Below are 12,250 nucleotides of genomic sequence, written 5' to 3' on the forward strand. Positions count from 1 at the left end.
GCACCATATCCAAGAGCGGCCAGTTCACTTACACTCACACCCGGAGATCATGCTCCGAGGTATTTTTGCCTCGCCATCGCCTATGTATCACATATTACACCCCCATTATGGTAGTGGTTGGAGCTAGACAGATCTGCATTGCATTCTTGTATACCCTGCGCATATAGGTTGCATACTGAGCCTCTAGCAGTAGTGCTCCATCCATCACACCCCCCCACTAGCTCAGTACTTTCATAGTTTATTTCATGTTCATTTTGTCCTTTCTTTTTCTGGACATCCAGAAGACATTGACAGTTGTACATTGATTTGTCTCATAGGTCGAGTTTGGCCTCTAGTAGACGTTAATACAGCTTTCTTTCTCTCTCTCTCCCTTGCAGAAAAGATCCTTCTATTAGATACCGAGAAAACAGCCAAAATGGCTAAGTACAAACTCATCCTCAAAAAGGAAACGAGAGTGAAGATGTACAAAAGGGGAGGATGCTCTTCTTCTGTGGCTAGCCGCTCTAGGAGGAGAAGGCTATCTCATACGATGGGGAGGAGGAAACAACCACACAAGAGGTCTATCATGCCAAGTGGGCTCACCACCACTATATGTAAGAAAGGGACCGTGCCACCAAATCCTCAAGAAGGCCACCCGGCACTTCCGCATGCAGTCTGAGCCACCTTGAACCTAACCCCACTGACCATGGAGGGTATGAATGATATCGAGCCAAATGCTTCGGATAGACTCTGCTGGCGGGGTTAGGGTGCCCTCGATGGCTTCGTTGCATCATGCTCTCCATATATGCTATGCAGCTATACTGCTGCAAATCTCCCATCTCTGGCTAGAACCTGATGTCCCACGACCTATAGGAGGATCTGGAACTCGCACTATAGAGATACTAAGGTGAGAGACTTAAAGGGCTAGCCCCCACCTTCCTCCTCATATGGCATGATGATCGTGGCCTCAATGGCCCAAGCAACTATGCCCCACATAACAATACAGGCGAGGATCCGATCCATAGTGAAAATGCGTAGGATCCGCTGCCAAGCCTGCTACGCCTTACGATAATCCCAAAGACAATGACGCTAAGACTCCTGGAAATGGCCACATCTCTGACATAATGCTGGTATACCCCCCAAGTGCCAACTACCAAGCTCCTATGCGCTAGCTGCCACATGAAAAGAGTGATTTTCCGCGGCCAAAAACTACCCCACAAACACTTCCAAAAATCTAAGAGTGCGGTGGGAGGCCCTTGGATTGCCAGTGTCCTGCTCTGCTGGAGTTCCCTCCACCTCTGCCATCTGAATCCTACGGCCCGATCGTGTAGTGTAAGCAAAAAAGGGGTGCTAGGCGTCTCCTCATTGTCCTCTAGATCCTCTCATGTCCACTCTCCCGGGTCCCACTAGAGACTTGTGAGAGGCCAGCCCTCTAAAATCCATAACTACCGAAGTCTCTCTCTGGCCACCTTGGCCGCTGGAGGGTCGATGTGCCACTCATGTGCATGAAAACCAATCACCCTCCCTCTCTGCATCCCCTAAAGTCCTCGAAGGGAGTCTCCACTCTCTCCAATCTGCCATGAAGCCCAATAGAGAAGGTGAGTATGGTGCAACTCTCATCTGCCATGAACTGCCAGGGGAATATCATGCCTGGTGAACCCTCCCAGCCACCACTACAAGGGAGGAGGGTCCGGTATCGAGGCCAGCCACTCTAGAGGGATGGAGTCGACAATGTCAAGGCTAAGTCTGTCTCTACCCTGGATCCCACTAAGGCCTCTCTCAAAGGCCTCTTGGCACAGTTGTCAGAATGTAAGACAATCTCCAAGTGACCGAGTGGGGCCCGTGCTCAAAGCACCCCACAACACGTGTGGGCGAGCCTCGAGCATGTGACCACTAGGCAGACGTCCCATGTGGTTCCAAATCAAAGGTTGGTGGAGCCGCTCTTCAGAGGCTACTAGAGCTGACTACTAAACGGCCGGCTTGAGACGATCCCAAGCACGCAAGAGACTGGCTGCAAATCTTTCGTCAAATGCTGGGCTAAACCCACGTGCCTGCATCTTTGTGAAAATCCATCTTGTTCTCTCAGGCAAAGGGCCTCCCACAATTGGGGTATGGGCGGAGATCCTAGCAAGGAGGAAGTCCTTCCAAGGCTCACCACCAAGAAGAAGACCTCAAACAATCAACTTGCCCAATAAGGCTTGGCTCTGAATGGAGGGGTCGATGATGCCCATGCCCCCTCTCCGTCGCGGCTAAATGATCACTCTCTCCAACCCACCTTGGCTCGAGCAGGTCTCCCATCACTACTAGCCCACATAAAGTTTCGGATCAAATGTTGAACCTGGCCAATACAAGCCCGGAAGAATGACTAGAAAGAGGTGATGTACCAATGGTGGCGAGAAGAACCTAATTCGCCACCACAACACGGCCAGCTAAGGAAAGCCTAGTAGAACTCTAGTATAACAACTTCTTCCGAATGCTCAGAAGAAGAGGGGCAAGCTGCTGCTCGAACTAGAGTGCCCCTCGGGACCCACTGATAAGTCTCACAGGATGCCAAGTCAAGGCAGGCGATGAGCCAACCCAAAATCCACACAAGTCGTGCTAGTTGATCTATGCTCCAGATGCAAGGCAGAAAATCTCAATAGCCTTGGCAAATCTCTCGAGTTTCCCCTCAGCCCCTGACAGGTATGCTGCAGTGTCACCTGCACACCCAGTTGGTGTACAGGTGACATGGCATTCTAGGCATTCATAAGCATTAAGCAGAGCATTCTCAGCATGTAGAGCATAACATCAGCAGTATCACATAAGCATAAGGAACATCATCATCTTTAGCACTAGCTAAAACATGGTCGTCATCATCATGGGGTTGGGAGTCCTGTTGGCAGCCTACAGTTGGGCTTCAGCCTGCTGTTGGCAGCCAAAAGGGAACCTAGTAGCCGGTCAGCAGTAGCATCCCATGGCTGGCAGGTGTGGGCACCAAACAGAGCCAAGCGCAACATAATGAGCAAGTAATTTTGGTATTTTGTCCAGACAAAACAGGCCGACAGGCAGTCTTATTGCTGACTGCAGCCTCATTACCATATATAAGCATCATGTCATTTCAGTCATTATTCAGGCCAGGACAGATTCCTATCATCGTGGTGGTCTTCAGCCCAAGATCAGCATTCAGCAGCACAGCCTTCAGAAGGCAGCATAGTCAAAGTCATCATCATAGATCTTTTCAGATCTCAGTTGTAACCATTGCATTTAATATAGCTGCATTGCATTTGCATTGCAGCCATTCTCTATCTCTTAAGTATTTCCAAGTGTAGTTTAGTTATGCCTAAGGTTGTTTTATTACGATCACTCCCTCGCATGTCACATGCAGTGTCATCAGTGAACTTGGAATCAAGGAGCTCCTCCTCCAGATGGGAAGATGCAGCCCCTAGAGTTAGGTCTCCTGGGCGGAGAGAACTACTCATGGCCACGACAACAAATAGGAAGAAAATAGCTTCTAGAGGGCACCCCTACCAGACTGAGCGAGAGAGAAAATAAGAACCTGACTGTGTGAAGCCAAGTAGAATCTAGATACACCTCGGACCCACTCCTCCAAGAAACCCATCCTCCACATCGTCCCCTCCAGAAGGAGCACAATCAGATTCTGTTGATGCATCCTGGCCATCACAGTGAAGATGTTATCCAAAATACTCCAATCCTGAACGCATCCTGGCCGTCACGGTGAAGATATTATCCAAAATACTCCAATCCTGAACGCAACCAGCCTGTGTACCATGAATCAAGTCGGGGAGAAAGGGCTGTAGTCTTCGGCTAGTGGCCTTGGCCAGAATATTGTAGGCAATCCCTAGGAGGGTGATGGGTCTCCATTGCCGAATCTCCAGTCTATCACCACCCTCCTTGGGAATCAAGTGGATCAAACCCTCAAGACAATCTCTCCGGCATGGCTCTTGTAACCATTATCTCGTTGAAGGCAACCCTGAGAATGCCTTCCATGAGATTCCAGTGGAGGCTAGAAGTCCGTCCTATGCCGGGCATTTGCCCCTAGGTAATCTCATCATAGCCTCTACCAAATCCTCAAATGTGAAGGGAGTCAAGAGGAAAGTCCTAAGAGCGTGAGGGACCACCTCTCTTGTATGCCGCCACACCCGCTTACGCGCATCCAACACCTGTGAGGAAATGAGGGTGCCCGTTAGAAGAGTGCTGAAGAAATCTGTGGAAATGGCTCTCACATGGGGGGGGTCTATAACAATGGATCCATCTGAGCCTCACAACCTACGGATACCCTCTCTCCGTCTGTGTGGGCCTGCAATCTCAAAGAAATCTCCAATGACTGTACTGTGTCTCCTGCTTGCCTCCAAAAAGAGGCTCTGGGCATGGTATCTATATTCATAGTTGCAAACATTCGCGAATGCAAGGCTTTGCAAACGTTTGCAAACGTTTGCAAACGTTTGCAAACGTTTGCAAACGTTTGCAGTTTGCATCCCTTTGCAAACTTTGCCTGCAATTTTTTTAACAGTTTGCATCCCTTTGCAAATTGAGTACATTTCCAGCACTCGAGTCTTGAGTCTTGAGTCTTAAGTTCTAAATTCTAACATCTTTTAAGTTTCAAGCTTTCAAGTTTTTCATTGTGTTTTCAAGCATTGACTTTGAACATTCTATTTATGCCCAAAAAAATAATTTTTTTACCCGCCACGAATGCGAATGCATCCACCCTCGATGCATTCTTTTGCAAACTCGGCATTCTCGAATGCGAATGCACGAATGCAAAGAATGCTTGCAACTATGTCTATATTCCACCCACCGCTCCTCTATGGATCTGAACTCTGTACGGTTGGCAACCAGCTAACTCTCAATCCACAAGCTATCTGGTGCACTTTCCTGAAGCTGTTGTAGAGAAGCAAGACCCTTGCAAATTCTCCTCTCCTACTCTCGGAAGCCAACCGATCTGCTTTGTGCTGCCTCATATAATAGATTGCTAATCTCACCAAGGCCTGCATCTAGAGCACTTGCAGCTGCTCCTACGTGAAAATCTAGCCTCTCCTAAATCCCCTCTAGGCTATCTAGAATTCGGGCACTCACAAGTCTATCCTGCCTCCAGGGGTCATCCAGAGACAGAATAACCGATGCGTGGTCAGAAAATGTACTGCCAGCCAAAATACCAATCATGCCACCATGACCACAAGCCCACTCATCTACATATCTGGATAGGTTAGGGCCAGTACTTCTCCTGTTAGATTTGGAGAAACACAGACTCTCGGGACTGCATCCAAACTCTGGAAGACACCAAGGTTCTGTCCCCTGCGAGCCAAAATCAACTCCTCCCATGCCAAGTACTCTGTACCTGATACTGTAACCATGCCACCTCCAAGCCTGTCATCAACCGACTCTAGCATGGTAAATCCCCACCCATACACCAAAAATTTGCATGTGGCAAGGATTGACAAACTATACTCCAGAAGATGGCTCTCCGTGCTGCAGCGTTTAGCGCGTATACATTTTGGAAGCCCACACAATCATCTCCAATCTTGATGGTCACCCAGTGAGCTTGTCCAGTGACAATAGTGCCTGAGCTGACCACCACCCGCAAAAGCTGCTCACTGACAGAAATGCTTACTCCACCCTGTGTCCCAGACGGACCAAAAGAGTGGAACTAGAAGGTGCGACTCCGACGCTCCAAGATCTTCCCTCAACGACAGGTACGTCCCTCTAAAAGATGGTGCTTCTGAATGAAGAGAATGTCAATGGGTCAACCAACCGCTGCTCTGTGGAGCTCCTCTCTAAGGCCAACACGCCTCTAAAAGCATTGTGGATCCCCGAAACCCCGAATGTTCCATGAGACAATCCGCATAATTATGAGCGATGGGAAGTGGAACTGTCAAAACTGCCCTCCACTCGAAGAGTCTTGGACGTAGGTTTCAATGGAGAGTAATCATTGTCGATCTTGGGGCGAAGATACGCCGCATGGGCACATATCCAGGCCTCCATGTGGATCCACTCGATTCAAGCCCTAGAGTATGCATGCTCTGGACTCCACCTATCACAGTGCAGATATCTGTAGGAGGGGGGAATGGGCACCGCCACTAAAACATGAAGAAACACAAAAAGCAACATCTCCAAGTTGGACCATCTTCCCTGCCTGATCCCTAAGGCCAGAGCCACCCAACTCCATCCGAGCCAAAGGCCAAAGGTGGGTAAGCACATTAGTGATACGCAGGTCGTGCAAATGATGCGAAAGCTCCATCGCTTGCCCTTGTATAGCGGTGGACATTGACTCCGTGCTCAAGTCCATCCCCTATGCTGCACTCAGTGGGAAGGAGAAGATCATCATGCCACTCTCTAGGGTGGAATGTCTGGAGTGGTATAACACGACACATGTGAATGGGACGCCATCTCCTCGAATATAACGGCTTCTTCAATGGGGAGGCACCGGAAAAAAATGTACTCAACTGGCTGCCCCAACACCCTGAGGGGACCGCCTGGCAACTCAGGAGGGAGAGCCCGCATCGGAGAGGCAGCGATGGTCATCTCTACCGACTTCGGAAAACAATGAATCAAACGGAAGAATGAGCTGGCAGGTTGTCTCCGCTCTAGGTATGGTGTAGCCAATGGGCGGTGGGAGTGCTCTCGAGAGATAGAGAGGGAGGGAGGGGGAGAGAGGGGGTTCTAGTACAACTCGAGCTAAAGGGGGGAGAGTCAGAGCAGGCTGCGGGGGAGGGAGGTGGGGGGAGAGGTGGTGGCTACGAAGCCGGGCCCGTTGCAAGCTCTGGAGGGTCAGCGATCCTCTTGGGAAACTGAAAACTTGGAGAGGGATCCTGACGAGGAAATGGTCTCCAAAAAAGGGGGAGGGGTGGAGGCGGGGCCATCACCTTCGAGGAGCTTCTGAGATAAATGCTCGAAACGGTTCTATGACACAACCGTATCCTCTTGGATCCTGCCAACCTAATGTGCATGTCGACGCTGCTCTGCTCTCAAAGTCACCCAGCAGTTCCGCCTCGAGCCAACGGTTTGCCACTCTCCTGCGCCGGTCTCAGCCAAGGTCAGGGCCTCTGGTGCTCGGGTATGTAGGGGTTTGTGTCACGCCTCCCCCTTGGGGAGGGTCTCACCTGGGGACCGCCTGGGGGGGGGGGCAGGGGGGGACAACTGAAGGCGGCCTCTTGGATTGCCAACAAGAACGAACTCTAGCGACGTGTTCCATCTGGCGGCAGATGAAACATTGGCCTGGGAGGCCAGAGAACTCAACTCTTTGCAAAATCGGGTCCCCCCCCGCAGACTAGGGAGCAAAATGGTGCAAGTCTACGGAGGCAATGTAAATATGAAAGGATGGAATCCCAACCGTCCGCGCAAGAACCGAAGCGGAGGTGGTGGGGATTCCATCACTCTCCCGATAGCACCACCTATGACCAGGAGGAGAGGAAGGTATTCCTTCCTAAGACCCGGAAAGCAACCAGCTTGAGATGCCAGCCAGAGGGTCGGATGCCAGGTCGAGGCCATGATGCCACCTCGCAAAGAAGGCCTGGCACCTGGCACGTAGACAGTTTAGGGATTTGTTACAGGCAAGCCTTCTTGGCGTGCCTGGAAAGATCACTAGCATTCATCCCTTGGGGCGTGGCTACTATGAGGTCGAGTTTGATTCGCCCGTAGCTTCGGACAGAGTCGTGCAGCTGAGCCCTGTCGCACTGCGTACTTTTTTTCTTTTTTTTTGGGGGGGGGGCCGCTCCAGCTCGATCATTCTCTTGGTTTGTTCTAGATTACTCTGGTCTTCTCTACGAGACGAGTAGCTTTTTTCTCATGAATACCTGGATTGGGAACGTGTTCACCCATGAAGAACCAGGTGTGCTGGCTCTATGGCTGGTGAGTGTTTACTTGTGTGACACTTAATTTCACACGGATGTCTAGCAAAGATCCCTGGAGGTCACTTCAATGAGACAGGCTCATAACAGAAGCATAGGTATTCATATGCATAAATTCAACAAAATAATGGATTGAGATGATAAGGTTCTTGCTTAGACTCCAAAGTTGTAAGAAGCTCCAACTGAACTATGTTTTCTGAATTTTACTTCTCATGATCATGTAGAGACTATAAATGAGATTCTCTTTGTTGTACAACTTGGCATCATTCTAATACTATATCAAATTGTGCTCGCATTTTATTTCATGCGCCCATATTTAGGATTTATGTACCTGTGCTTGCAAAGTTTTTGTTGATTCAGCACATGCACAAGCAACCTCTGATGCAGAAAGAAAAGATCTTGCTGAATCTTCCCCTGATTTTAATCTCTGAAAAACAAAGGAACATTTCAATGGTTCTCAAACAGCATTGAAACTTCACCAGAGAAGCACAAGAATTTTGGAGCCATGGATCTCACTTCTTGAAGACATGCAGTGGCAGGTATTAAAGCATCTAATAAAGTTCGATAGCCCACAGAAGCACCACCATATTTACTGACAGCAGAGACAGCTGCATCTAAAGCATCGGCCCCTATGGAAAAAACAGTAAAGTATAGTTGTAAATTTACCCTAGCTCAAAAATGAACACAAAGATACAATTTGTAACTCTGAAGTACTGGACACATGAACAGCCATATTACAGCAAGAAAATCAAGCTTTCTTACAATTCTTGGCAGATACAGTTGTGGATGAATTCTCCTTTAACCATGCATAAGCAGCTTTACAGAAAATATCATATCTGAAATAAATAGGAGCATCAGAATTCAAATTCTCTTTATATTAACTGTGCAGCACTAGTTGGAAAATTGTTACGGTCCATAGTTGTGCTAAAAAATATCCATGTGCATATACAGAATCAAGCTCCATTACTAAATCCAAGTAATACCAATAAAACGATCACAAAAATTGCTTACATTATGAGAGCTTTCAGCACCTTCAAACCGTATAAATGTTTCCCCCTCAAAAAAGTGTATTCACTTCCTTTCAAATTTGAAACTGCATCTATCCCCCATACATATAACCCAAAAATTGGATTTGTAAAGGCTGTAAGATTTAGCATTGGAAAGCAAACATACCACAAGATTGTGCACAAATTCAGCTATGCATTGTGTAAGATGATATAGCTTGCAGTGCACACAAGGCAACACTCACAGAATGCCGTGTCTCATATTACAAAATTTAAAACTCAAATTGCACAAAAACTAACATGAAAATTATCTCTACGGGTAGGGTACGAGGGAGGCCGTAGGGTGGGGGGTGGGCTGGGTTACAGGTAGTAGGAGGCTAGCAGGGAGTGGGAGGGCAGTAGAGAGAGAGAGGATGTAGTGGACAAAATGTGGCTAAAGTCATCCATGACAAGCAGATCAAGTTAATACAAGGGGTGCAATGCATTAAAATCAATGCTTGCATGCTCAAACAAACAAGTTCAAGCAAGACATAAAATTGATCGCAAAGAAACCAAGTCACACCACTCAAGAGACACGAGACAAAACGTTAATTGTAGGAACCAAAAAGTATGGACGAGTTTAGGCAGAACAAAATTTCAATGCATGTCACATTTAAAGCAAATATAAAACTTTTACCAACCATCTGCATTAAAATTAAGAAATACACAAGGCTTTAGAACTTACAGTACACCACTCGTCCCACCCATAACTCGCCGTATCGATATACCTATCTCATTCACTGTTTCCACTGCATCATTGAGAGGATAGCTGCAAAACACCGAACAATGATAATTTTTCCTCAAAAAATAGTTGCTTATAGAACTTTTTGGAAATTAGGCTGGTTGTTGTATTAGTATTTTAGCCATACGAGAAAATCAGAAAACTCACTGCTTTTTTAAATCTTCAAGTACTGCAGTGGCACCTTTGCACATCTGTACAGGCAACAAGTCCCTTACCAGCCACCCAGGAAACATGGTCAATTGCTTTTGTGACAACCACCAAGTGCAGGCTTACCGTTGTTCCACAATCTGCATCACCTACTTTACTATCCCACTCATTTAGTGCATCTTTAAGTTTCACAACAGCCTCTGCTCCGGCTTGAATGGCCATTTCCAAGACCTTTCCTTGTGGACTTAACTCCTGTGGCCGACAAGGCATCTGCAAAGAAAACAATTCATTTCAATAAATTTAGGCTGCACAAAAGTCACTCAAAGAGCCTCATACAGTAAGCCTTACTATACAGGCTAGATATCTCTATTATGTCACGACTGGTAATCTCAACAAGTAAAATCATAACATTGCATGTGAGAAATCAGCATACGTTGAAATCTGCAAAATGCATCTATCCTATGGCACAGACTTGGCAATACCAAGGCAGGCCAAATAAACCAAATAAAAAATGAGTGAGTGTGCATGTGTGGGTGCATATATGTGTGAAGTGCATGTGCACGTGTGAACACATGCGTGCAAATAAACAAGACATACCTGATCCTTGTATTTAATGACCACCTTTTCTAGAAACAAAGAACACAAAGCCAAGCTAGTAAAATATTGAGGTAGCATGACAGATACCCTTGTAGAACTGGGTGGCCTTGATCAAGAGGTTGTGCACTGAATGGTTTATTTCACCTTCTAGAAGGGTCATAACTGCAATATATTATCCATGCCCAATCATCAGTAAAACTTGTAGATTCCTTCTTCTCTGCACTTGGTGCAGATTATCATACGATACAAAACGTACCTGTTTTAAAAAAAAGTAGCCGTTTCTATTCGTTTTTTTAGTGGCCGTTTTTTAACTATTTGGGGCGTGGGCCTTGGCTCTCTTATATAAGCTCTCTCAAGCAGATATCAGACCAACGAGTACTTGGGCGCTTCTTACTAAAGATATACCGACAGAGAGAGCAGTTACTCCAGTCAAGAGAGAGGAGAGCCAAAATCCGACAGACTCAGCTGACTGATTTCTTCCAAAGGACAGCCATGCCAGATCCCACAGTGGTGGGCCGAGGGGTCACTTTCAGGAGAGCAGAGGAGATTCGAGCATTGCCGCGTCCACGAGCGCCCGAATACCGACCTTCCCACAGACATGGACATATGATCAGGGACATTCAGGCACAACACCAGAGGCGACTACAGAAGAGAGGACAGCCGGGACCCATTGATCTGGCGACCATATTGCATATCATTACAACTGGCACTAATATGTATGACATATTACACCCCCCCCCCTCACCACAGGATGGAGCTGACTAGGAGCATGCCTGCATTGAGCATCGTTGTATGACCCTGGCATATAGTTGTGTATTTACCCCAGTAGTGCTCCATCCTTACATACATCCCGACCTCACAGTAGCAGTTTTCTTTCAGTTTTCTTCCAGTTGTTGTATTGTGCACTAAGCACCATCTGATACTCAGAGATACCACATACATTGTACATGGTTTTGTCTCATAGGCCAGTTCTCTTTGGCCTGAAAGAGAGACGTTAATACAATATTTCTTTCTTCTCTCTCTCTCTCTCTCTCTCTCTCTCTCTCTCTCTCTCTCTCTCAAGGCTCAAGCTCTAGTGTCTACTATCTAGTCTTTCTCCAACTCTCTCTCTCTCTCTCTCTCTCTCTCTCTCTCTCTCTCTCTCTCTCTCAAGCTCTAGAGTCTCTCAAGCTCTCTCCTTAGTGAGATCCAGATCAATGGTACTTGCTCGAGGACTAGCAGAGAGCTCTCACCAACTTCTACCATACCAACACTATGAGGGCCGATCCACCCACCATACCCGGACCACAAGCTAGTGCAAGAGCTCAGCCAAGAGGTGTGACACTCGATAGAGCCACTGAGTTATGCAAAGCTTGACGCCCCAAACCCCATGGCCCTCGCCCATGGCCACGCCACCACAGGAGGATCCGGGTCATCATCGCAGGACCTTCTCGCGCCAACTCTGTTTTACCACCTTGAGCACCATGTCTATAACTATTTGGCCCTCCTAGCTCTGTTTCACATAATGAAATCCATGCTCGGACACCAAACATGTGGAAGAAGACATAGGGACAAGGTCCATAAGGATTGATTAAGAAAAAGCACCATTTTTGGTCAAAAAGCAAGAAAAAGTAAAAAGTCAAATAGGGTTGACCGCGAGCCAAGGACACCATTGGAAAGAGGAGACTAAGCCGGACCAAAAAGCTAAAAGGCACTTTCTCAAAAAGTAGCTCTAAGGCCAAATATCAAGGCCTTAAAGCCAGAAAAGCAAAGCACCAAAAGTTGAGTAATATTTTATTACTAAAAGTAAAAAGAGCAAAAGCAAAGGCAAAAAGAGAAAAGCAAAGCGTAAAAAGGCAAAGCAAAAGCATGAAGGCTTTTTGGCAAAAAGCAAGGTCTCTTACAAGTATAAAAAGGAT

The 12,250-nt window shown here is 47.2% G+C and overlaps 1 protein-coding gene across 3 annotated transcripts in view; it reads right to left on the reverse strand.

The window, feature by feature from the left end:
* The window catches only part of LOC147629081 (putative 3,4-dihydroxy-2-butanone kinase), a 97,581-nt gene that overhangs the window by 22,077 nt on the left and 63,254 nt on the right, over nt 1-12,250 (reverse strand). For all 3 annotated transcript variants that reach the window (XM_086812326.1, XM_086812327.1, XM_086812325.1), the window contains exons 14-19: nt 9,882-10,025; nt 9,756-9,799; nt 9,552-9,635; nt 8,586-8,659; nt 8,340-8,452; nt 8,155-8,250 (exon numbers count right to left, since the gene is read on the reverse strand). In XM_086812326.1, the coding sequence (XP_086668452.1) occupies nt 8,155-8,250; nt 8,340-8,452; nt 8,586-8,659; nt 9,552-9,635; nt 9,756-9,799; nt 9,882-10,025 (555 nt within the window). The remainder of the gene's footprint in view (nt 1-8,154; nt 8,251-8,339; nt 8,453-8,585; nt 8,660-9,551; nt 9,636-9,755; nt 9,800-9,881; nt 10,026-12,250) is intronic.

This window comes from Cibotium barometz, chromosome 18 (genome assembly GCF_041138505.1).
Source record: "Cibotium barometz isolate CiBa-2024 chromosome 18, ASM4113850v1, whole genome shotgun sequence".
Taxonomy (NCBI): Eukaryota; Viridiplantae; Streptophyta; class Polypodiopsida; order Cyatheales; family Cibotiaceae; genus Cibotium; species Cibotium barometz.